Raw genomic sequence first — 25,345 nt, 5'->3', positions numbered from 1 at the left:
TCTATATCTCTTCATCTGAGAAGAAAATTTGCCTTTCTTTCTCTTATCAAAAGGATAATTCTTCATATTTTATTTTTCCAATTAAATGTTTGCCTTTGCTTTAGCTGACCATTTTCCCCCTTTTATTCTGTTGTTATTCAAGGTTACCTCAGCCTTTCCCCAATCCATCTGCTGCCTAACTTAGCTGCACCATAAATGTATTTGCAGCTTTTTGTAGAGGAAAAAACATGGGCTTAGAGAGGGTGAGGGCCGGTTAGCCAACCCTGCCCCTTGCAGAGGGCCGTACTCACCTTTCTGAATCTCAGATCCATTATCTGCAAAGGAGGATAATGATACAAGAACCTCTCAGCCAACTGTAAGGGTTAAACGAGATAATGCATGAGGTCTTCATCCTCTGTCTGGCTTGAGTAAATTCAATTGTTAGTTCGTGTCAGGTCTTTCTTCCTTTTTCTCCATTTTAAACTCTTCTCCATTAGTCAAAATTCACAGAATCGAATACAATTGCAGATGTTTCCTATTTATATAATAACTTTAAAAACTACATTTAGACAGACCGTAGTAAGATATTTAAAATAGATCTACTGTGGTTTCTTCAAAGGGGCCCTTTTCTGAAATTTTTACTTGAAGGCCCGGAGGTTTAAGGTTAAGACCCTGTTTATAATAGTAACTTCTTAAGTGTAGTGTAGGGAACAATAGTAATCTATTCCCCATGCTCTAGCCAGAAGCCAGAGTAATTTTTCTAAGGAGCAAGTCTGACAGGGCCATTCCCCTGCTCCTTCCATCGGCTCCTTAAGCTGATTTACTGGGCCCTTTGGACTTGGGTCCTTCTTCCCTCTCAAGGGTCTTTCTCCCATCCCCCCATCCCCCAGCCTGACACAATGCTCCACATACAGCAGCCGAACAACAGCTGTAAGTTGAATGAATAAGTACATGAAGGAATCAACAAAGAACAAGGTGGTCACATATTTTATAGCTTTTATGAAGCTATAGAATTCAACAGATGGCTGCCTAGCTGCAGAAAAAAAGTTCATTTATTAATTTAAAATATATATCTGTAATTGGTGGCTATCAAAGAAAGGCATAATTGGGAAATTCAATCACAGTGTTTGGATTTCTTTTTTAAGGAAATTTTCCCCCATGGGAATTTTCTATTTTGTCAGCTGTGTGTCTGGTGTATTTTTTGGAAGACAAACCTCTTTTCTACAGTTTACAGCAGCCGGTTAGCTTTAAGTGGAAATCAATTATATTAACATACGTGCATATATATTAAATTGTGCAAATAGCAAGGATGGAGAGATAGCAGTGCCCATGTTTTTCCAAGTGTTTTCATAAAAAAAAGCTTTCAACCCTTCAACACGGTGGAAAACAAATACGCTGAAAAATAAAATTCTTCGATCACAAATTAAATTTGCTTTTATGCTGGAACAGCTCGCATGGAGATGACTTTCCAGAAGAGGGAGCAGACAATAAATGTGATATTTAAGTAATTATGTAGCTTGTTAGAAGAAACTGTTAGGAGGAAAGGAACAAAAATAGGGCAGGTGAGAGGAATCTGGAACGTGAGGGTAGAGGGAAGGCAGGATGTACTTGGGTGGGGACAGAATCCACTGTAGGGTTGCCAGATTTAGAAGAAAACAAAAACAAAACAAAAGGGCACCCAGTTAAATGTGAATTTCAGATAAACACTGGATAATTTTTTTTTTTAGTTTCCATGTGTTCCATGCAGTATTTGTGGGATGTAGGTGGCTATTTATTGCTTATCTGAAATGAAAATTTAAATGGTGCCCGGTGTTTTTTTCTGGCACGTTGATGTCATCGAGAGTGATGTTTGAGCAAAGGAGGTGCAGGGCATGTGGGACAATCTGAAGAAGGCATTCCCGGCCGAGAGGTGGGCATATGGTGAGCACACTGGGACATCAAGGCAGCCAGTGTGTCTGAGGCCGAGGAGTGGAGAGGAGACCGTCACAGAAGGACGGGGGCAGGCGGGTTCTGCAGGGCCCTGTAGACTTCTGGAAGCATTTTGTTTTCTCACTTGGGCGAACTAAGGATCCATTGTAGCGCTCTCAGCAAAGAAGTGATGTGAACTGACTCCCGACTTTAAGGGATCACTCTGGCTGCTGGGTTGAAAACAGAGATGAAGGAGCCAGGGCAGAGGGAGGGAGACCCACAGGGGATTTCGCAGTTACCCAGGGGACTGGCGTGATGGTGGCTCAGACTGGGGTGGTAGCGGAGAAGTGAACAGAAATGGTTGTATCTTGAATATATTTTGAAGAGACAACAGAATTTTCTGACAGATTAAATGCGGGGGATAAAAGAAAGGTAAGGGTTAAAGGTGGGTTTTGATCTGAGGGCCTAGAAAGAAGGGAGTGGCCATCTCTGAGATGGGAAAGATGTGACGGGAAGGGGTCAGAGGAAAAGATCAGGAGTCCAGTTTCGGAAGTGCTGAGTTTGCTGGGACTCAGGACGGCTCAGGGGTGATCCCAGTGCGCCATGGGGAGAGGAGTCTGGTCTGAGCAGGAGATGTCAGTTTTGTGCTTTTTGTAATCTCCATGTAAATCAGCATTCCCAAGGAGAAACGACTTCTCACCATCCTCTTAAGGAAATTGTTGCTCCTTCCTTCTAGTTTTACTTAGAAAGTAGCTGTCTTTGAACCTGTTGCTGTGTTTAGTTTCCTGTCACCTATCCTTCACTTTTGAAAAAAAGAAGTGTGACAGATTTAAAACATCTTCACTTTTAACCCTCCTGAAGTCCAGGAAAGTGGAAAGAGGCATTCTTCCTATACAATGATCCTTTTAGTGAGATTCTTCTCAAATTTGTCCTTGAGGATCCCATTCTAGGTAATCTGGTTCTTTTTTTAAATTTGACTTTTGGCTGTTTCTGAATCAAGATGTAAATAGGATTTAAATTCATACAAGTGTCTAGGCCAAGGCTTGCCACATTCTGGGTTCGTGTGGAATATGTCGCAGTTTCTAATAAGGGGAAGGTGATAGCAACATTTGAAACAGAAATATTTTGAACCTAATATATCTAAAGTTCCTAGATTTCAGGGACCTAAAAGCTGGGGCTACACTGGAAAGGATAAGGTCTAAAAGAAGACATTATATTTGAATTTATTCAGAAGAGAGATTCTGAATTATATTTTTACTCTTTTAAGAGGTTTTAGAGGGTCAAATAATTTTAAGTTACATGAAACTTTGCTAAACTGATCCAAAAACTTTGGGTTAGGAGAAGTAATTAGGTTTTAATCCTGATTCTGTAACTACTTAGCCATGAAGCCCTTGGGCAAAGCTTTTACCTTTCAACACATCCCAGTTCTCACATCTAAAAAAATGAGGAATCAATGCAGCAGGTTACCCCTTCCTAGAGTAAGAACGTGGTACAATTCAGATTACTGTATGAGAAGGTAACTTGAAAACATAAACCAAAGGGATTACTTCCCTATTGTCAGCAGTATTATTTAATACAAGAATTCCTTCTACTCCGTCACTGACATAAAACATAAAATTTGGCTTGTTGGCACAATATAAAACAGAGTCAGAGACATATTTTTATTTCTTGAGGGACGAAAATGTTCGTTCAGTAATGGTGTTTCACTGATGAAATGAACAAGAGTTTAAATATTGAGCGATGCCTAATTTCTATTATTTCCCACTTGAAGTTTCAGGTTTGTAATTATTTTTCTGAGACCAAGAAAATTATGAGAAAGACTTAATGGGGAAATAGGCATCTCCCAACATTGACCTTCTTCCCCTGTTGCAAAACATAGTCACATGGAAACATTAAAAGCAAATTAGTTGATCAATTTATTTAACACAGGGATTTTAATTTCCCATTTACATCACTGTCTGTATATCCCTGAGCTTCACACAATACCTGTCCTCTATTTGGTTTGTTCATTTACTTATTTTTTCAGTTAAAAGTAGAGGACATTTGGCATATAGGTGCTCAATAATTTAAACCGAACTAAATTAGTCTAAGCCAGTCATGGAAATGTAATTCCTCTGGACAGTCATTGGTTTGGGAAGGCACATGGGATGCAGTTCTGGCCAATGAGATGTAAAAAGAGGAAGTCTCATAAAAAAAGAGACACTTGAGAAGTAGTATCACAAGACAGCTTCTTCTGCTGTCCTACCTACATTGTTTTATCTGGATGTGATGCCTGGAAGTATGGCAGCCATCTTGCCACCGTGGAGGCTTATAGGTGACAGAGCAGAAAGATGGGAAGAACCTGGGCCTTTAATGAAACTAGTGGATTAACCTATCTTGGACTTCTCTTTATGTGTAATAACAAACTTCTCATTGTTTAAGCCAGTTGAGTAAGAGTTTTCTGTAATTTGCATACAAAAGCAGCATAATATTACAGATAAACAAATCCTAATGGTGAGCTTTTCTGGTTATTTTCATTCATACATTCTCTTGGTCATGTTAGTTATGCTTCTTGGCATTTCCAGATGCCCCTAGTTTTCTTGAAAAGAAGTAACTAGGGCTGTTGTCAATGCTGTGGATAAGGACATATACTGCTTCAGGCTTCTGAGGGCAGCAATTGCATCTGTTTTGTGTATCACTGTATACCCAGCCCCTTTATTGTGCTTGTTATTTAATATAAGTTGAGTGAATAAATGAATTTTCCATAATGCCTTTTTTACCATAGTGTTACATTAGGATGATAGCCTTAGGCAGCAGACTAAGGTTAACAGAATGCCTTTTCAATTCCATTCTTTTTTTTCCCCAATTTTGTTTATAAAGGCAAATAAAGGTCAGAGGCCATGACTTTTCAAGCATCAGTCACATTTGTTAACTGGCATGAGAGGTCATCTATGCTTGTCTATCTATTGAGACAGAAAAATGAGATCACAGTTCCAAGAACAAGGGGGAATAAAGGGTGGTGAATAGCAGCTATTTAATAGGCTGCCACGTGAACGCTGAAGTTCTTTAGCAACAGTGAATTTTAAAGCATACTTCCCACGCTATTAAGCCTTAAATGTTTAAATCAACTGAGATGATACAGGAAAGAAACAGAATTTTCACAGTTAAAAATTGAGCATACATTTTATGCTTGGTTAAACTTTCATATCTAACGTTTGAAATATCTGGTTCTATCTGTATTAAATGACTGGTTAATTTGCATCCCTGTTTTAAAATTACATTCCAGAAAATCTCTAGGGTAGCTTGTTTTCCAAGGTTGGAAGCTATGTGTTTTGGAAATCTACCCACTCCAGAGGCTACCACCTGTACTTCAGGGTACCAGCCAAGAAGTAAAAAGAGTGGAAATAACTTAAATGTCCCTCGTTTGGGAAATGAACATAGAAACTCTAGTTTATTCATACATTTGAAATATTAAGTAACAGTTAAAATAGGTAAAGTAAATATACATAAATCAATTTGGTTAAAACTCAAAAACTGTGTTCAGTGAAAAGTAGCACGTTTTAAGTAGGATACAATTAAAATAACATGTTAAAAACAAAACTACTAAAAAAATGCATGAAAATGATGCATACCAACTTCAGGATTGTGGTTCCCTCTGAGAGAGGGAGATTGATTTTCACTGTATCTCCACTTGGCCTATTTCTTTAAAAGTAAAAACTTGAAGTAAGAATGGCAAATGTTAACACCTGTTAATGCGGGATGATGGGAAATGATTGTTTGATATATTATTGTCTGTACTTTTCTGTATGTTTGAAATAGTTCATACTTTTTTAAAAGGGGGCTAATTTCACAGTTCTGGAATGGCAAAGATCTATTATTAACTCCTGTATGATAGTCTAAACATATTAATATTCAAACTTTTAATTTTAATAACTTGGAAAATTTTTCTATTTCCTAGTGATTTATAGCAGTGTAGATTAAGGTCATCCCAGGAAGGCCATTTAGACAAGAAAATAGTACTTATAATAAAATAAATTTCTCAGACAGTTCTGTGCTTACCAAGACTACAAGTTATAAAAAATGAGTAAAGAACATTTGAAGCATTTTGTCCTACAACGATGGGTTGTTTTTGAAAGTATACCAACTTTTTACGTAGAGAAAGCAACTTAAATGTTTACTTTTTTAAAAAGCATAAGCATGTGAATATTTTGCAACCCAAGGATTTTCTCACAATTTTATTCATTCCTCTTGACTAAAGTTTCCTAGAGAAACTGCATGGGGAAGTGACCTCATGTCTTTAAATTTCTTGAAACCATTAAAAATAAAATCTTGGAAAAGTGATTTTATCTTGCCTAAATACATGATAATTTTTTTACTTTGCTACTATTATAAAATTAATATTGGCATATGAATTTTATAAAGCTCTTCATATTTTAAAAATATATCTTAATTCTCAATATACCAGGAAAAATACCATTACCATCTGTGTCCATTAATCTTAAAATTTTAAACTATATATTTTAAGTCATATTATGAATAATTTACATAAGTGTAAAGGGATAGCCTAATTTAAAACTTTAAAAAGAATTTTAACACAGTAAACACAATTTTTATTTCATTTTTTTTTTGGCTTTGAAGTTATATATACTTGAAATGAGTAATGTCAGTTGAAGGTAACTAACGGCTCATTACCTGCCATGCATAAACCTGGAATATATCCATCTTGTTCATTGTGACCCCAGATTTCAAATACGTTTCTATTAGGTTCTGGCTTATCATTACTCTGGTTCTTCTTGCATGTGCATTACCAAAATGCAATACTTTAAAAAACTTTGACATAATTTTTTGAAGAAGGATGGCAATGATTGGAAAACATTTTAATTTTTTGATTTAAAAGTACAAATTAGAATAAGTCCAGTAATTTTTTCATTTCTACATCATTTATTTACTTTCAATCACATTTGTGTACATACCTGTCTTCAGCATATTTCACTTAGGAACTATGTCAAGTAAATTTTGGTGGCTAAACATCATAAAAGGTGAAAGAATACTGCCAAACTATCTACTTAGCAAAATTAGATGGTCCAGGTCCTTGTCGTAAAATATTGCATGATGAAGCGCTTCCTGTTGAGTAAGTGGATGAGAATACCATATTTGCTTGTTGTCCTTAGAAATGTATGGTTCACTCATCCATTCTGGAGTTTGAGAAAACTCATTTAGAATATGCACCTGAAGACTCATGGTCTGAGGTTTTCCCTACATGATCAGTTTCATCAACATCATTAGGCTCTAGACTGTCCTCTCTTTGCATTCACCTTCTGATTCTCTTAATAATTGTGAAAATTCCTCTGTTAATGTTCTCCTACTTGCCATTATGGTCAAAATGAAAAATTCTAAACTCTCAACTGTACTACTCATTGAAAGCCTTTTAAAAAAAAAGAAAGACTCAAAAGCTGGTGTCTTTCCAGAATTTTATACCTTCTCAAAAGATGATGTTAATACTGGGGGCAATACGATATGAAAACTAAGGATGAAGTAATAGTGATCATTTATTGTAAAATAATTACATGGGTATAATTAATTAGTAATGATTAAATAATTCCTGAGCTAATGAAATATCTCAAAAGATGTAGGAAAAATTGAATAAAATTAAGTCACTGAGATTCCATAATGTATCTTAGAGTTATAAAAGGTCCAATGGACATGCATAGGGATTGAAAGATATAATGAATTTTATTATATTTTTTAAAAGCAGATTTTCTCTTTATCCCTGGGAGAATGTTAAGAAAAAGTAAAAGTCATGAAATCAATCCTTATAAATAGTTGCTCAAAACAAAACAAAAACTAAAATTTTGTCCAGTGGACCCAGATGGTATCTCTAGGGTTAATAATCATAAAACGTTTTCAGTTGAAGTAACAGGCAAAACAGTACTTCTTAAAGAACTAAAAACTTTATAAAGCGGCAGAGATCACAGGGGCAGAGTTCCCAGCCCATGCTTTCTCTCCCCATAGTGCTGGGCAAGTTGGCTATTTTTGTTCTTCTAGATCCTAACACTCAAGCCAAAGATAACTGGCCCAAGTGTGGACAGCTGACCCAAGTTGAGAATATGAGTTCCTCTTTTTCCAGATTTTGAATCATAAGAAACAAACACGGGACACCGGAACCAAAGGGCTACGTCTAAGCTAACAGCACCATGGAGCCCAAAGTCTCGAGCAAAATCAAACTGCAAAGAGGCAGGAAAGAAGACATCTTTCAGAGAAGCCAAGCTACAGAGTGAAGCAGGTATGCAGAATCCAGACAACATGCCCCAGTGCGGGCAAGAGGGTAACCAATCCTGGCTGAACTTCCTAAAATTTGAATTATTCATGTTCTTTATAACAACACCCCTTTACTTAAGTCAGAATTGGTTTTCTGTTTCTTGGAAACAAGAAATCCCTAAAACGGAAATCAGTGCCAGGAATAGGATTGTAATAGGCTCTATGTAGAACTAGCCGTGGAGTCAAGGCAGAGGGATGGGGTGAAGGCAGGGGTGAAAGAGAGAATTCCCAATTCCATAGAAAACGGGTGGCATAGAGGTAAGAGGTGGCAAAATACCCAAACAACTGCCCAAAGTCTCTTGGGCCCAAGCCACATGTCACTAAAGCCAAAGCTTCAGATTTAAGTAATCAAATGTGGAAATGTAGGAATGTGTTAATTCCCTTTGGACATAATTTAAAAAGTCAGTGGCAACGAGTTTTATGTACCAGGTTGTCGGGCTAAAAGTGAATAGGAAAAAGCAGGAAATTACATATCTATGTTTCATAAAGGGAATTCTTTTCTGCTGAGATTGTTGAAGGTAAGATCCGGATATTATTCATGAATTTGGAAAAGCTCAGGGCTCAGGAGCCTAGCAGTTGAAAGGATGATAGCTGGACTAGTTGGGGAAGCTCAGCCCTTTTCCACAGGATGAACATGCTTATCACCCCCAGCCCCCAATTTCCAAACCCTAGTAAAACACGTCCCTAGATTGGAATGTAACCTGTGGAGGGGAGGGATTTTTAAGGGCCGTCTAGGGAAGAAGTGCTTCCTGTCCTACAATCCTCTTTCAAGTCACTTTTCCTCCTTTATTCTCTTGAGGACAGAGCCATTAAGAATAATGGGGTCTGAGAAGAGCTGAATTACAAAAGTCCTGAAGGAATGGTCATTAGGTGGCCTGGTGATTAAGAGAGCAAGCTTATTCACTCCCCCGGCCCACCCCAGAAATTCTTGGCATCACCTTTTAGTCAGTGATGCACTCAAGAAAGACAATGATTGAAAGCCCACTGAAATACTGGGTAGTTATCACCAGAAGAACCTGTCTTAAACAAGCAACTACACCAGCTCACGCCAACGGCCTCTTCTGGAGGCTCCGACTCAAGCTGAAAATGATGCTGGCACCAGACATTACTTACTGTAGAGAGGAGGACTCTCTAATGTCCTTCAGAAGAGTAAGTCTGAAGGATAACAGAAAAAGGAAATCCTTCTAATGGCCAGATCCTAGGACTGTCAGACATGACTTAGGAACGTATTCTACTGCTAACAGCCAAGAAACAGATTTGTGGTATTTATTTAGGGGCAGACTAGTGACCAGTATATGATCCTGTTTTCTAGGTTTCTTCCCCACCTCTAAGTCATCCTCCTTTTCTAATCGATAATTTTTGTTGAGGTTTTTCCTACTGTATTGCTGATGTGATCGTAGTACAATGTGCCAATAAACCCAGAGGTCATTCTGTCAGGATGGTGGTTACAAGCACTGGATAGAGACTGAAGGCAGACATTTGTTGCTGTACCTATAATACTGGATGACATTAGGCAAGATTATCTTGAAGGATAAGTTTGTTCTGCAGAGAAGAAATATAGTGGTAAGACATTAGTGGAAATAACTTGTCCACATGCCGTTCTTGGGAATGATTTTAAAATCCCGTTTTTTTTTTTTTTTTTTACCAGGTGACCCCATTTTCAAGGATTCCACAAACATGGTACAAGACTGTGTGTACAGTATATATTCCTGTGAAGAGGTCCTGCCCCATCATCCTGGCCACAACTGACTGAGACCCCTGATGACATTGAGATTCAGTCTCTGAAGGACTTGAACTAAGATACAAGGACAGGTAAGCAAGCAAGGGTCAATGGAGTTGCGAGGCTCTATAGAGCTGGGTTCAGAGTGTGCACCATGGAAGCTCAAAGGCATGAACAAGCCAAGGTGATGGAGACAGGGCTAACATGTCACCCATGTGAGGAAGCAGAAATGAAGAGGCCTTCAGAGAAACCAGTTCACAGAGAATAAAGCAGATGCATAGATGCTTATGTGTAAGAGAAAAAGAATGAGGAAGACAGAGGGAAAGAGACACAGAGGGAGAGGGAGAGCAGAAAACAAAGAGGGTAGGGGACAGGGACAGAACTAGACAGAGCCAGAGGCAGCTAGAGACACAGAGAAAGAGATGAACCGAACCACTGGTAACCTTCTGGCTGCCACACTGTCAAGCTATACTTCCTGCAGTTAAATTCCAGATTTCTGATGCTTTTTAACAATTCTGCTTTACAAGCTATTTTAGGTAGATTTCTGATTCTTGCAACCAAACAATTATTGAGCTAAACATCTGCTCCTTGATTATACTTGCTTTAAAAAAAACATTTTTTTTACTGCAGTATAGTGGATTTATAATATTGTGTTCCAGGTGTACAGAAGTGATTATTTTTGCAGATTATATTCCAATATAGATCATTACAAGATAATGGGTATAATTCCCTGAGCTATACAGTAAATCCTTGTTTCTTATCTATTTTACACATAGTTTCTGTTAATGCCATACCCCTAATTTGTCCCTCCTCACTTCCCCCTCACCTTTGATGACGGCAGGTGTTTTCTAGGTCTGTGAGTCTGTTTGTGTTTTGCATATTACATTCATTTGTATTTTTTTAGATTCCACAGGTAAGCGATGTCGTAAGTATTTGTCTTTCTCTGTTCGACTTCACTAAGCATGATATTCTCTAGGTCCACCCGTGTTGCTGCAAATGGCAGTTATTTCATTTTTATGGCCAGGTAATAGTCCACTGTGTATATCTACCACATCTTCTTAAGCCAATCATCTGTTGATGGGCACTTAGGTTGGTTCCATTTTGGGCTATTGTAAATAGTGCTGCTATAATCATTAGGGTGCATGAATCTTTTTAAATTAGTGTTTCTGTTTCCTCTGGATATATACCCAGGAGAGGAATTACTGGATCATATGGCAGTTCTATTTTTAGTTTTTTAAGGAACCTCCCCAGTGCTGCACCAATTTACATCCCAACCAACAGTGTATGAGGGTTCCCTTTTCTCCACACCCTCTCCATCGTTTATTGTTCGTAGATTTTTTGATGCTGGCCATTCTGACCGGTGTAAAGTGATACCTCATTGTAGTTTTGATTTGCATTTCTCTGGTAGTTAGTTGAGAAATGATGTTGAGTATCTTTTCATGTGCCTGTTACCCATCTCTGCCTTCGGAAAAATGTCTATTCAAGTCTTTTGCCCATTTTTTGATTGGATTGGGTTTTTTTGATAGAGTTCTAATGAGCTGTTTAAATAGTTTGAATATTAACCCCTTGTCAGTCGCATCGTCTGCAAGTATCTTCTCCCATTCTGTATGTTGTCTTTTTGTTGATGGCTTTCTTTGCTATGCAAAACTTACAAGTTTAATTAGGTCCCATGTGTTTATTTTCGCTTTTATTTCTTCTGTATTGGGAGACCGATCCAAGAAAATATTGCTACAATTTATGTCAAAGACTGTTTCACCTCTGTTCTCAGAGTTTTATGGTTTCATGTCTTATATTTAGGCCTTTTAACCATTTTGAGTTTACTTTTGTATATTGTGTGAGGGAATGTTCTAATTTCATTCTTTTCCATGTAGCTGTCCAGTTTTCCCAGCACCACTTGTTGAAGAGACTGTCTTTTCTCTGTTGTATATTCTTGCCTCCTATGTCATAGATTAATTGATCATAAGTGTGTGAGTAGTAGCTGCATCTTTTAAATGTTTAGTTTGCAACTATGGAAATATATGTACTGCCTAATATAAAACTGGGGCACTCCAAAAAGGTGAGGCTCTCAAGGGAGAGGGACTATATAAGTTGTAACAACTTTCCAAAGACACACTTGGTTTTAGTCAATAGTAATAATAGCTAACGTTTACTAAGCACTTCTTTTAGGCCAGTTTCAAAAGCTGTACATGTATGATTTCAACTACTGTTCATAACAAATGTAGGATATATTATCCTACATTTTACAGATAAGGAAATAGATTAAGTAACTTGTTAAGGTCACACAGTCTAAGGGGATAAAAGGTATGATCTACTATTTAGATTAAACTGACACTTAGAAAAGAATATATGCATTCATTTAAAACTCACTTCAAATTTTTATTGAATGCCTATTATGTACAAAGTACTGGTTTAAACTAAAACTGGTTAGTGTCAATGTTACAAATATAAAGTCTTCTTAAATATCACTATTCAAAATAAATCTTCTTTCTGTGGTAAACACACACATACACATGAAGATGTACTTTCAAATTAAGTTTTTCAATTTCCAAAATACCTCCTTTAAAACAGAAGGGAATAAATTCCAACATTGCTATTTTCAGTGCATTAACTATTTTAAAGTACACTGGAATATTTGAAGCTTGCTTGCTGCAAAGTGGACTCACACGAAAATAAACCTTGCTTTCAGAGGGACGGCTACATTAATGCACTGCAATTAATTAAATGACTATGTAAGTAAGTTACACACACATATCTAAAAAAGTAAAATGACAACAGAGGAGTTTTTCACGGAAGGTGATGCGTCACCATAGATTCTGCTTCTCTTGATTTTCTGAGCAGAGCTTGCTTGAGGGCACTAATTTTCTCATCAAGTTCAGCCAGTGAATAGTTCTGCTGTAAACAATAACAAATTGCTGAAGTATCTTAATGCAGATAAAGTTCTAAATGTACTATAAATATATAAAATATCCAAAAGCATGGTAAATACCCTTTTCTCATGAGAATTTAAAAACTGAACTATATATTAATGTTGACTATACTATAAATTTAAAGGCATAAGATAACAAGACTTAAATATTTCTTACTTTTGCTTTTCTAATGACTAAGCTCTCCTGGAACTTTTATACTTTCTGAAAGGATTGTAAAAACTTTTTCAACTGACTATTCTCATAATCAATAGTAAAAAAAAAAAAGTATTTAGGACTAGTTTGCTTAAAATAACTAGAAATTCTCTTTTGATAGATTAACTGCAATCAACTACCCCTCCTGGAAAAAATGGATACTCTCAAATATACTCAAAATTTTACAATCAAAAAAATAAGGGGGATCAAGATGGCAGAGGAGGAGGATGTGGAGCTCACCTCCCCACACAAACACATCAAAAAACATCTACATGTGGAACAGTTCTCATGGAAAACTAACTGGAACCTGGCAGAAGAACTGTACAACCAAAGCTGCAAGGACGATCTCTACAAAACCAGGTACGACAGAAAATAAAACACATCAGGTCAGGACCTGTGCCCCTGGGAGGAATATGTAAGGAAGGGAAGGTTTGCATGGGTGGACCCTGGCATTGGGGAGCAAGCAGGTTAGGCCACAATCCTGAATTCCAGTCCTGGGGTCCTGCACAGGGGTGAGAAGTGCCCTTGCCTGCTAGGAAATCCACTGGGACAGAGAGAAGGGCTGGAGAAACCTAGACTCTACCCAGGAGGAGTACGTGTGCGGGCTTCCCAATAATCAGGGTGGAGAGAGCCTTGCACTGGTGGATGCTGCCTCATTACACTTCCCAATCCGAAGGGGTGTACACCCCCGGCCCTGTTCACTCCACACCACAGACTGAGAGATCTGGGCCAACTGAACACTGGGAAAAGACTTGGTCTAGCGATACAGAGACAGAACAGGGTGCCTAGAGTATGATCCGGGTGGGGCAGGGGCAGCCATTGTCAGAGCACTCAGGAACACAGTGGTTTGTCTCCTAGCGAGAGTGCCCTGGAATGTCCAGTCCACACTGCAGCTTAGTGCTAGATTCTAAGAGAAGACTGCCACAGAGGCAGCCCAGATCTCAGGCAGCAGTGCAGCCACCTCAATTCCTGCAGTCACAACACTCCGCCATGCCATACCTTTGCACTAGATCCGGGACAAATACAGTAGAGGAAAACATGTAGCCTTGGGCTGCTTCTAAGCAGAACCACAAACACCTACACAGGCAGTGCATAGGTTCTCTCTGACTGCACTGGGCCTCACTTGCTTCAGCAATCACCTCCTTGGGGCAGGGCACACACTCAAGGGCAAAGAAGCCTGATCTAACCCAACCCTCTGGGCTTCTACAACAACTGTGAAATAGACCCCACCCTTGACAGGGCGGTGACAGCAACAGCAGAGAGAAAGCCCTGCCTCACACCCTGCACAGGCTTTAGATACTCCAACACCAACCACATCCCCTATTAGGGGATAATGGCCAGCACACCCAGAGGAAAGACATGGCTGTCAGTCATCCATACTAAAACCATCCCTTGCACCAAAGACACTGGATACAGTTTACACAGAAATGTCCCCACATAGAAACAATCCTTCAAGAAGACCAGAGTAGATAACTTTCTGCCTCTATGAATTTAGAAGAAACAGTTAAGTAAAGTATATAAAACAAATACTAACAGACATAAAAGGAGAAGTTGACTATAATGCTAGGAGACTTTAACAGCCCACTGACATCAAAGGACAGCTCATCCAGACCGGAAATCAGTAAGGCAACAGAGGTACTAAATGACACAATATACCAGTTGGACTTAATTGATTTCTACAGGATGCTACATCCAAAAAACCCAGAATACACATTCTTTTCAAGCACGCATGGAATGTTCTCTAGGATAGACCATAAGGTCACAAAACAAGCCACAACAAATTTAAGAGGACAGAAATTATTTCAAGTATCTTTTTTACTGAAAATGGTATGAAACTAGAAATCAACCACAGAGACAAAAACAGGAAAAGGAGAATAAAAAACATGCACTAAAAAACCAGTGGATGAATGATGAAATCAAAGAAATCAAAAATACCAAGACAAACAAATGAAAAACACAACTTTACAAGATCTACGGGATGCAACAAAAGCAGTTCTAAGAGGGAAGTTCATAGGGATATAGGCCTTCCTCAAGAAAGAAAAATCCTAAACAACCTAACCTACCAGCTAAAATAATTAGGAAAAGAACAAACAAAACCCAAAGTCAACAGAAGGCAGGAAATAATCAAGATGAGAGGAAATAAATAAAAGAGGTCAAACAAAAATACAAAATATCAATAAAACCAAGAGGTGTTTTTTTTAAAAGACGAACAAAATCAACAAACCTCAAGCCAGGTTCCCCAAGAGGACCCAAACAAAATACGAAATGAAGAGATATAACAACTGATACCAAATACTATGAACAGTTATATGCCAACAAATTGGACAAACTAGAAGAAACGGACAAGGTTCTAGAAACACAGCCTGCCAAAACTGAGTCAAGAGGAAACAGATAATTTGAACAGACCAATCACTAAAAGTGAAATAGAATCTCTAATTTAAAAAAAAAAAAAAACTCCCTGCAAACAGAAGCCCAGGACCAAATGGATTCACCGGGGAATTCTACCAAACATAGAAAGAAGAACTCATACCTATCCTTCTCAAAGAGGAGGGAACTCTCCCAAATTCATTCTATGAGGCCACCATCACCCTGATACCAAAGCCAGAAAAAGACACTATAAAATAAGAAAATTACTGGCCAATATTTCTAACAAATATAGATGCAAACGCCTCAACAAAATATTAGCAAACCGAATCCAACAATACCTTCAAAGGATCATGCACCATGATCAAGTGGGATTCATACCACAGTCACAAGGATGGTTCAACATATGCAAATCAATGTGATACACCACATTAACAAAAGGAAAGACAACACATGATCATCTCAACAGATGCAGAAAAAGCATTTGAAAAAATTCAACATCTATTCATGATAAAAACTCACAAAGTGAAAATATCTCACCATAATAAAGGGCATTTATGACAAACCCACAGCCAACAGAATATTCAAGGGTGAAAAGCTCAAAGCCTTCCAGCTAAATTCAGGAACGAGCCACTGATGCCTACTCTTACCACTTCAACATACTATTAGAAGTCCTACCACAGCAATCAGACAAGAAAAAGAAATAAAAGGTATCCAGATTGGAAGTGAAGAATTAGAACTGTCACTATTTGCAGATGACATTGTACTCTACGTAGAGAACCCTGAAGTCTCCACACAAAAACTATTAGAACTGATAATGAATTCAGTAAGGTAGCAGGATATGAGATTAATATAAAGAAATCTATTGCATGTCTTTACACTAATAATGAAATATCAGAAAAAAATTTTAAAAGGCCCATATAAAACCATGTGGAAAACAAAAAACCAAAACAAAAAAAACCTAGGAATAACTTAACCAAGGAGGTGAAAGACCTATATGCTGATAAAATGGCCATACTTCCCAAGCAATCTACAGATTTAATGCAATCTCCATCAAAATACCTATGACACTTTTCACAGACCTAACACATAAACCTAAAAGTTACATGGAAACACAAAAGATCCAGAATTGCCAAAGCTCTCCTGAAGGAAAAGAACAAAGCTGGAGGTGTAATACTTCCAGACTTCAAACTATACTCAAAAGCTACAATAACCAACACAGCTCTGTATTGGCAAAAAAACAGACACATAGATCAATGGAACAGAACAGAGAACTCCGAAATAAACCAGTGCACCTATGGTCAATTGATCTACAGACCAGGGAGGTAAGAATACACAATGGAAACGACAGGTTTTTTTTGGTGGGGAAAATGACAGACTCCAGGAAGGCTAAAGCCAAGGACTACTTCCCAGTACTTCTGCTGCCAGTGTCCGTGTCCCTGTGGTGAGCAACAACTGCCCCCCACCCATGCAGGAGACCCTCCAAAACTAGCAGCCGTGAGGCTGACAGGGTCTTGGTGCTCTGAGCAGGTGTCAGGCCTGTGCCTCTAAGGTGGGAGAGCCGAGTTCAAGACATTGGTCCATCAGAGACACCCTGGTCCCACATAATACAAATCAGCGAGAGCTCTCCCAGAGATCTCCATCTCAACACTAAGACCCAGCTCCACTCAACGCCCAGCAAGCTCCAGTGCTGGACAACCCATGCCAAACGACTAGCAAGACAGGAAAACAACACCACCCATTAGCAGAGAGGCTGCCTAAAATCATAGTAAGTTCACAGACACCCCAAAACACATCATCAGATGTACTTCTGCCCACCAGAAAGACAAGATCCAGCCTCATCCAACAGAACACAGGCACCAGTCCCCTCCACCAGGAAGCTTACACAACCCACTGAACCAAACTTACCGAATGGGGGCAGAGACCAAAACCAACGGAAGCTACAAACCTGCAGCCTGTGAAAAGGAGACCCCAAACACAGTAAATTGAGCAAAATGAGAAGACAGAGAAACATAGAGCAGATGAAGAAGCAAGGTAAAAACCCACCAGACCAAACAAACGAAGAGGAAATCTACCTGAAAAAGAATTCAGCATAATGATAGCAAAGATGATTCAAAATCTTGGAAATAGAATGGAGAAAATACAAGAAACGTTTAACAAGGAACTAGAAGAACTAAAGAGCAAACAATGATGAACAGCAGAATAAATGAAATTTAAAATTCTCTAGAAGGAATCAATAGCAGGTTAACTGAGGCAAAACAGATAAGTGACCTGGAAGATAAAAGAGTGGAAGTAACTAGTGCAGAGCAGAATAAAGAAAAAAGAATGAAAAGAATTGAGGACAGTCTCAGAGACCTCTGGGACAACATTAAACACACCAACACTCGAATTATAGGGGTCCCAGAAGAAAAAGAGAAAAAGAAAGACACTGGGAAAATATTTGAAGAGATTATAGTTGAAAACTTCCCTAATATGGGAAAGGAAATAGCCAGTCAAGTCCAGGAAGCGCAGAGAGTCTCATACAGGATAAATCCAAGGAGAAAGACGCCAAGACGCATATTAATCAAACTATCAAAAATTAACTACAAAGGAAAAATATTAAAAGCAGCAATGAAAAAAACAACAAATAACATACAAGGGAATCCCCATAAGGTTAACAACTGATCTTTCAGGAGAAACTCTGCAAGCCAAAGGCTGTGGCAGGACATATTTAAAGTTATGAAAGGGAAAAACCTACAACCAAGATTACTCTACCCAGGAAGGATCTCATTCAGATTTGAAGGGGAAATCGAAGGCTTTACAGACAAGCAAAAGTTAAGAGAATTCAGCACCACCAACCCATCTCTACAACAAATGCTAAAGGAACTTCTCTAGGCAGGAAACACAAGAGAAGGAAAAGACCTACAATAATAAACTCAAAGCAATTAAGAAAATGGTCATAGGAACATACATATCGATAATAACCTTAGATGTAAATGGATTAAATACTCCAACCAAAAGACATACACTGGGTAAATGGATACAAGAACAAGACCCGTACATATGCTGTCTACAAGAGACCCACTTCAGACCTAGGGACACATACAGACTGAAAGTGAGGGGATGGAAAAAGATATTCCATGCAAATGGAAAACAAACAGAGCTGGAGCAGCAATTCTCGTATCAGACAAAATAGACTTTAAAATAAAGACTATTACAAGAGACAAAGAAGGACACTACATAATGATCAAGGGATCGATCCAAGAAGAAGATATAACAATTGTACATATTTATGCACCCAACATAGGAGCACCTCAATACATAAGGCAAATGCTAACAGCCATAAAAGGGGAAATCAATGGTAACAAAATAATAGTAGGGGACTTTAACACCCAATTTTTACCAATGGACAGATCATCCAAAATGAAAATAAATAAGGAAACACAAGCTTTAAATGATACATTAAACAAGATGGACTTAATTGATACTTCTAGGACATTCCACCCCAAAACAACAGAATACACTTTCTTCTCAAGTGCTCATAGAACATTCTCCAGGATAGATCATATCTTGGGTCACAAATCAAGCCTTGGTAAATTTAAGAAAATTGAAATCGTATCAACTATCGTTTCTGACCACCACGGTATAAAACTAGATATAAATTACAGGCAAAAATCTGTAAAAAATACAAACACATAGAGGCCAAACAATACACTACTAAATAACCAAGAAATCACTGAAGAAATCAAAGACAAAATCAAAAAACACCCAGAAACAAATGACAATGGAGACACGACAACCCAAAACCTATGGGATGCAGCAAAAGCAGTTCTAAGAGGGAAGTTTATAGCAATACAATCCTACCTCAAGAAACAACTCAAATAAACAACCTAGCCTTACACCTAAAGCAACTAGAGAAAGAAGAACAAAAAACCCCCAAATTAGCAGAAGGAAAGAAATCATTGAGATCAGAGCACAAATAAATGAAAAAGAAATGAAGGAAATGATAGCAAAGATCAATAAAACTAAAAGCTGGTTCTTTGAGAAGATAAACAAAATAGATAAACCATTAGCCAGGCTCATCAAGAAAAAAAGGGAGAAGCCTCAAATCAATAGAATTAGAAATGAAAAAGGAGAAGTAACAACTGACACTGCAGAAATACAAAAGATCAGCAGAGATTACTACAAGCAACTCTATGCCAATAAAATGGACAACCTGGAAGAAATGGACAAATTCTTAGAAGTTCACAACCTGCCAAGACAATCAGGAAGAAATAGAATATTGGGAAGGTAAACTGATACAGCTACTATGGAGAACAGTATGGAGGTTCCTTAGAAAACTAAAAATAGAAACCCAGCAATCCCCCTACTGGGCGTATACCCTGGTAAACCATAATTCAAGAGAGGTCATGTACCACAATGTTTATGGGAGCTCTATTTACAATAGCCAGGACATGGAAGCAACCTAAGTGTTCATCGACAGATGAATGGATAAAGAAGATGTGGCACATATATACAATGGAATATTACTCAGCCATAAAAAGAAATGAAATTGAGTTATTTGTAGTGAGGTGGATGGACCTAGTCTGTCATACGAAGTGAAGTAAGTCAGACAAAAACAAATACCGTATGCTAACACATATATATGGAATCTAAAGGAAAAAAAATCATGATGAAGATCCTAGGGGCAGGACAGGAATAAAGATGCAGATGTAGAGAATGAACTAGAGGACACAGGGTGGGGAAGGTTAAGCTGATACGAAGTTAGAGAGTGGCATGGACTTATATACACTACCAAATGTAAAACAGATAGCTAGTGGGAAGCAGTCACATAGCATAGGGAGATCAGCTCAGTGCTTTGTGACCAGAGAGGTGGGATAGGGAGGGTGGGAGGGAGAAGCAAGTGGGAGGAGATATGGGAATATATGTATGTGTATAGCTGATTCACTTTGTTATAAAGCAGAAACTAACACCATTGTAAAGCACTTATACTCCAATAAAGATGTTAAAATAAAAGAAAAAGAAAAAAGACAGTCTCTTCAGCATGTGGTGCGGGAAAGCTGCACAGCTATATGTATATCAAGTCACTCCCCCACACCATATAGAAAAGTAAACCGAAAATAGGTTAAAGACGTAAATATAGGACATGACGCCAATAACTCCTGGAAGAAAAACATAGGCAAAACATTTTTCAGCCATAAATCACAGCAATTTCTTAGATCAGTCTCTCAAAGCAAAAGAAGTAATATTAAAAATAAACAAGACCTAATCAAACTTAAAAGCTTTTGCATAGCAAAGGAAATCATCAACAAATTATAAGACAACCAACATATACTGCAGAGAGAAGACCAGCCCAGAGCATTTGGCTTTGAAGCCCAGCAGGGATGGCTTTTGGGAATCCCACAGGGTTGGGGAAATAAAGACTTCACTCTTAAAGGGCACACACAAAATTTCACACACTCTAGGATCCAGAGCAGAATCAGTAATTTGACAGGAGCCTGGGTCAGACCAACCTTCTGATCTTGCAGAGTCATCCAGAGAGACAGAAATTAGTTGCAGCTCACCCTGGTTACACAGCCACTGGCTGGTGGGCCAGCCATTTTTAGAAGCCTGTTCCAACATGTGGACAACACTGGTGCTAGCAAGTGGCATTGTGGAATCCTCCCTCTAGATTATTAGCCGCAGGACCCAGCCCCGTTCTAGCTCAGCAGCCTGTAGGCACCAGTGCTGGGATGCCTCAGGCCAAAGCAACTAAATGGGCCGGGACACAGCCCCACTCACCAGCAGACAGGCTGCCTTAAGACCTCCTCAGCCCATGGCTACCTCTGGACACAGCCCTGGCAACCAGAGGATCCAGGACCCACCTCCACCCACAAGTGGGCAGGCACCAGTCCCAGAATCCCCTGGGCCCCGGCCCTGCCCTGGAAGCCCGCTTTAACCTCTGAACCAGTCTCACCCACCAAGGGACAGACACCAACCACAAGAAAACGACAGCTCCACAGCCTGCACACCTGGACTGCCTACCAGTAGGCCACACTTTAAACTGGGACCAGCTTGGCCCTGCCCAGTAGCAGGCCAACACAAGCTTCAGGATGTCCTGGATGCCACACTCAACTGTGTCAGGAACCGGCCCCACCCACCAGTGATGCAAAACTAGCTCTGGGTCGCCTTGGCCATAGAATTAAGACTCCAGGACCTGGCTCTGCCTGCCAGTAGGCCAGCACTAGCTGCAGGACCTGGATTCACCCACCATGTGCAGGCAACAGCCCCGGAGTGTTCTGGAACTTGACTCTAGCCACCAGTGGGGCAAAATTAGCTCCAAGGCTACCTGGGGTTCTGCAGTCAGCCACCGTGTGACCCAGTCCCACCAACCTGTGGTTGGCAGCCTCCACACAAGGCAGGGCCTGGCAGCCAACCAGACTAGGGGCCAACCAAGCCTACTAGACCACCCACATAGCCAGCCGCAACAGAAGGACCCATGCAGCCCTCATAAGGGGAACCCCTAGAGCATATAGGTCAGGTAACAAAAGGCCAATTCTCCATTGTTGGGAAACATAACCAACCACCAGATACATAAAAGTAAAAACAGCAACTCAGGCAAAATGAGACAACAAAGGAACATGTTCCAGACAAAAGAACAAGATAAAACATGAGAAGAAGAACTAAGTGAAGTGGAGACAGCCTGAGAAAGAGTTCAGGTGGTGATCGTAAATATGACCAAAGAGCTCAGGAGAAGAATGGATGCACAGAGAGAGAAGTGAGAAGTTATTAACAAAGAGTTAGAAAATATAAAGAACAACCAAACAGAGATGAAGAATACAATATGTGAAATGAAAAATACACTAGAAGGAATCAACAGTAGACTAAATGAAAGAGAGGAATGGATCAGTGAGCTGGAATACAGAGTCGTGGAAATCATTGATGCTGAACAAACAAAAGAAAAATGAATGAAAAGAAATGAGGACAGCTCAGGAGAGCTCTGGGACAACACTGAGCACACTAATGTTTGCATTATAGGGGTCCTAGAAGAAAAGAGAGAAAAGGGCTGAGAACATATTGGAAGACATAATAGCTGAAAACTTCCCTAATCTGGGAAAGGAAACAGACATCCAAGTCTAGGAAGCACAGAGAATGCCACTCAGGATTAACCCAAAGAGGAACACACCAAAACACACTGTAATTAAAATGGCAAAAATTAAAGTTAAAAGTAGCAAGGAAAAAGCAACAAGTTACATACAAGGGAATTCCCTTATGACTTTCAAGTGATTTTTCAGCAGAAAGTCTGCAGATCAGAAAGGAGTTGCATGATATATTTAAAGAGATAAAAGGGAAGAACCTACAACCAAGAATACTCTATGCAGCAACGCTCTTTTTCAGATTTGATGGAGAGATCAAAAGCTTTACAGACAAGCAAAAGCTAAGAGTTCAGCAGCACCAAATAAGCTTTACAAGAAATGTTAAAGGAGTGTCTAGAAGCAAAAACAAAAGGCCACAAATAGAAATGTGAAAATTACAAAAGGAAAAGGCTCATCAATAAAGGGAAACATACAGTAAAGGTAGTAAATCATCCATGCACAAAGATAGTAAGAAGGTTAAAAGACAAAAGTAGTGAAATCATCTAACATCCACAATAAACAATTAAGGGATACACAAAAAAATCAGATGTAACAATATGACATCAAAAACAGTAATCATGAGAGAAAGAGAGGACAAAGGCAGGGTTGTTAAAATGCATTTGAAATAAGAGATCAACAACTTAAAACAATCATGTATATATATGTGTGTGTGTGTGTGTGTGTGTGTGTGTGTGTGTATATATATATATATATATATATATATATAGACTGCTATATAAAAACCTCATGGTAACCAAAAACCAAAAATCTGTAATAGATATATACACAGAGAAGAAAGACAAATCCAAATATAACACTAAAGACAGTCATCAAGTCACAACAAAAAAAAAGCAAACAAAAATTACCTACAAAAACAACCCCAAAACAATTAACAAAATGTCAACAGGTACATATCAATAATTACTTTAAATATAAATGGACTAAATGCTACAATCAAATGACAATGGCTAAATGGATAAAAAGCAAGACCTCTATATATGCTGCCTACAAGAGACTCACTTCATATCTAAAGACTCACACAGACTGAAATTGAAAGGATGGGAAAAGGTAGTCCATGCACATGGAAATCAAAAGAAAGCTGGAGTAGCAATATTTATATCATACAAAATAGACTTTAAAATAAAGACTGTTCCAAGAGACAAAGGAGGACATTACATAATGATCAAGGGATCGATCCAAGAAAAAGATGTAACAATTGTAAATACATATGCACCCCAACATAGGAGCACCTAAATACATAAAGCAAATATTAACAGACATAAAGGGAGAAATTGACAGTAACACGATAATAGTAGGGGACTTTACCACCCCACTTATATCAACGGACAGATCACCCAGACAGAAAATCAATACAGAATCACTGGCCTTAAATGACACATTGGACCAGAAGAACTTATTCATATACAGAGAACATTCCTTCTGAAAGCAGCAGAACACATTCTTTTTAAGTGCACATGACCAGTCTCCAGGATAGATCACAGCTAAGCTACAAAACAAGCCTTGGTAAATTTAAGAAAATTGAAATCCTATCAAGTATCTTTTCCAACCACAACACTATGAGACTAGAAATCAACAACCAAACAAACAAAAACATCACCTGCAAAAGACACAAACACATGGAGGCTACTAAAAAAACAATATGCTACTAAATAACCAATGGATCACTGAAGAAATCAAAGAGGAAATAAAAAAAAATACCTGCCGACAAATGATAACGAAAATACAACATTCCAAAATCTGTGGAATGCAGCAAAATCAGTTCTAAGAGGGAAATCTATAGCAATAGAAGGTTATCTCAGGAAACAACAAAAACCTCAAATAAACAACCTAAACCTTACATCTATGGCAACTAGAGAAAGAACAAACAAAACTCAAAGTTAGTAGAAGGAAATAAATCATAAAGATCAGAGCAGAAATAAATAAAATAGAAACAAACCCCAAAAATCAACAAAATAGGTAAACCTTTAGCTAGACTCATGAAGAGAAAAGAGGGCCCAATCAATAAAATCAGAAATGGAAAAGGAGAAGTTACAGCCAACACCACAGAAATACAAAGAATCATAAGAGACTACTATGAAAAACTATATGCCAAAATGGACAAATTCCTAGAAATGTACAATTTCCCAATACTGAACCCAGAAGAAATAGAAAATACCAATATCAACAGACCAATTACCAGTAATGAAATTGAATCAGTAATTTTAAAAATCCCCAACAACAAAAATCCAGGACAAGATGGCCTCAGAGGTGAATTTTACTAAACATTTAGAGAATTAACACCTATCCTTCTTAAACTACTCCAAATAACTGCAGAGCTTCCGAACTCATTCTACAAGGCCATCATCACCCTGATACCAAAACCAGACAAAGATACTACAAAAGAAGAAAATTACAGGCTAATATCACTGATGAACACAGATACAAAAATCCTGAACAAAATACTGGCAAACCAAGTTCAACAATATATTAAAAGGATCATATACCATGATCAAGTGGGATTTATCCTAGAGATGCAAGGATTTGTCAATATCTGCAAATCAATCAATGTGATACACATTAACAAACTGAATAAAAACCATATGAACATCTCAATAGATGCAGAAAAACCTTTTGACAAAATTCAACATCTATTTATGATAAAAACTCTCCAGAAAGTGGGCATAAAGGGAACATACCTCAACATAATGAAGGTCATATATGACAAGCCTGCAACTAACATCATACTCAATGGTGAAAAGCTGAAAGCATTTCCTCTAAGATAAAAGGATGTCCACTCTCATCACTTTTATTCAACATAGTATTGTAACTCCTAGTCACAGCAAAAAAAAAAAAAAAAAAAAAAA

At 38.4% G+C, this 25,345-nt stretch overlaps 1 protein-coding gene across 4 annotated transcripts in view; it reads right to left on the bottom strand.

Annotated features, from left to right (window-relative positions):
• Nucleotides 1–12,266: 12,266 nt before the first annotated feature.
• MBIP (MAP3K12 binding inhibitory protein 1) overlaps nt 12,267–25,345 on the bottom strand; it is a 33,354-nt gene continuing 20,275 nt past the window's right edge. For 2 of the 4 annotated variants that reach the window (XM_024762088.1, XM_024762090.1), the window contains one exon: nt 12,267–12,796. In XM_024762088.1, the coding sequence (XP_024617856.1) occupies nt 12,689–12,796 (108 nt within the window). In that variant the 3' untranslated portion in view covers nt 12,267–12,688. The remainder of the gene's footprint in view (nt 12,797–25,345) is intronic. The other 2 variants (XM_024762089.1, XM_024762091.1) reach the window with 1 other exon arrangement.

The sequence above is a fragment of the Neophocaena asiaeorientalis genome, unplaced genomic scaffold, assembly GCF_003031525.2.
Source record: "Neophocaena asiaeorientalis asiaeorientalis breed wild unplaced genomic scaffold, Neophocaena_asiaeorientalis_V1.1 scaffold190, whole genome shotgun sequence".
NCBI lineage: Eukaryota > Metazoa > Chordata > Mammalia > Artiodactyla > Phocoenidae > Neophocaena > Neophocaena asiaeorientalis.
The sequence above is the reverse complement of the archived record's forward strand: the minus strand, read 5'-3'. Positions and strand labels throughout refer to the sequence as shown.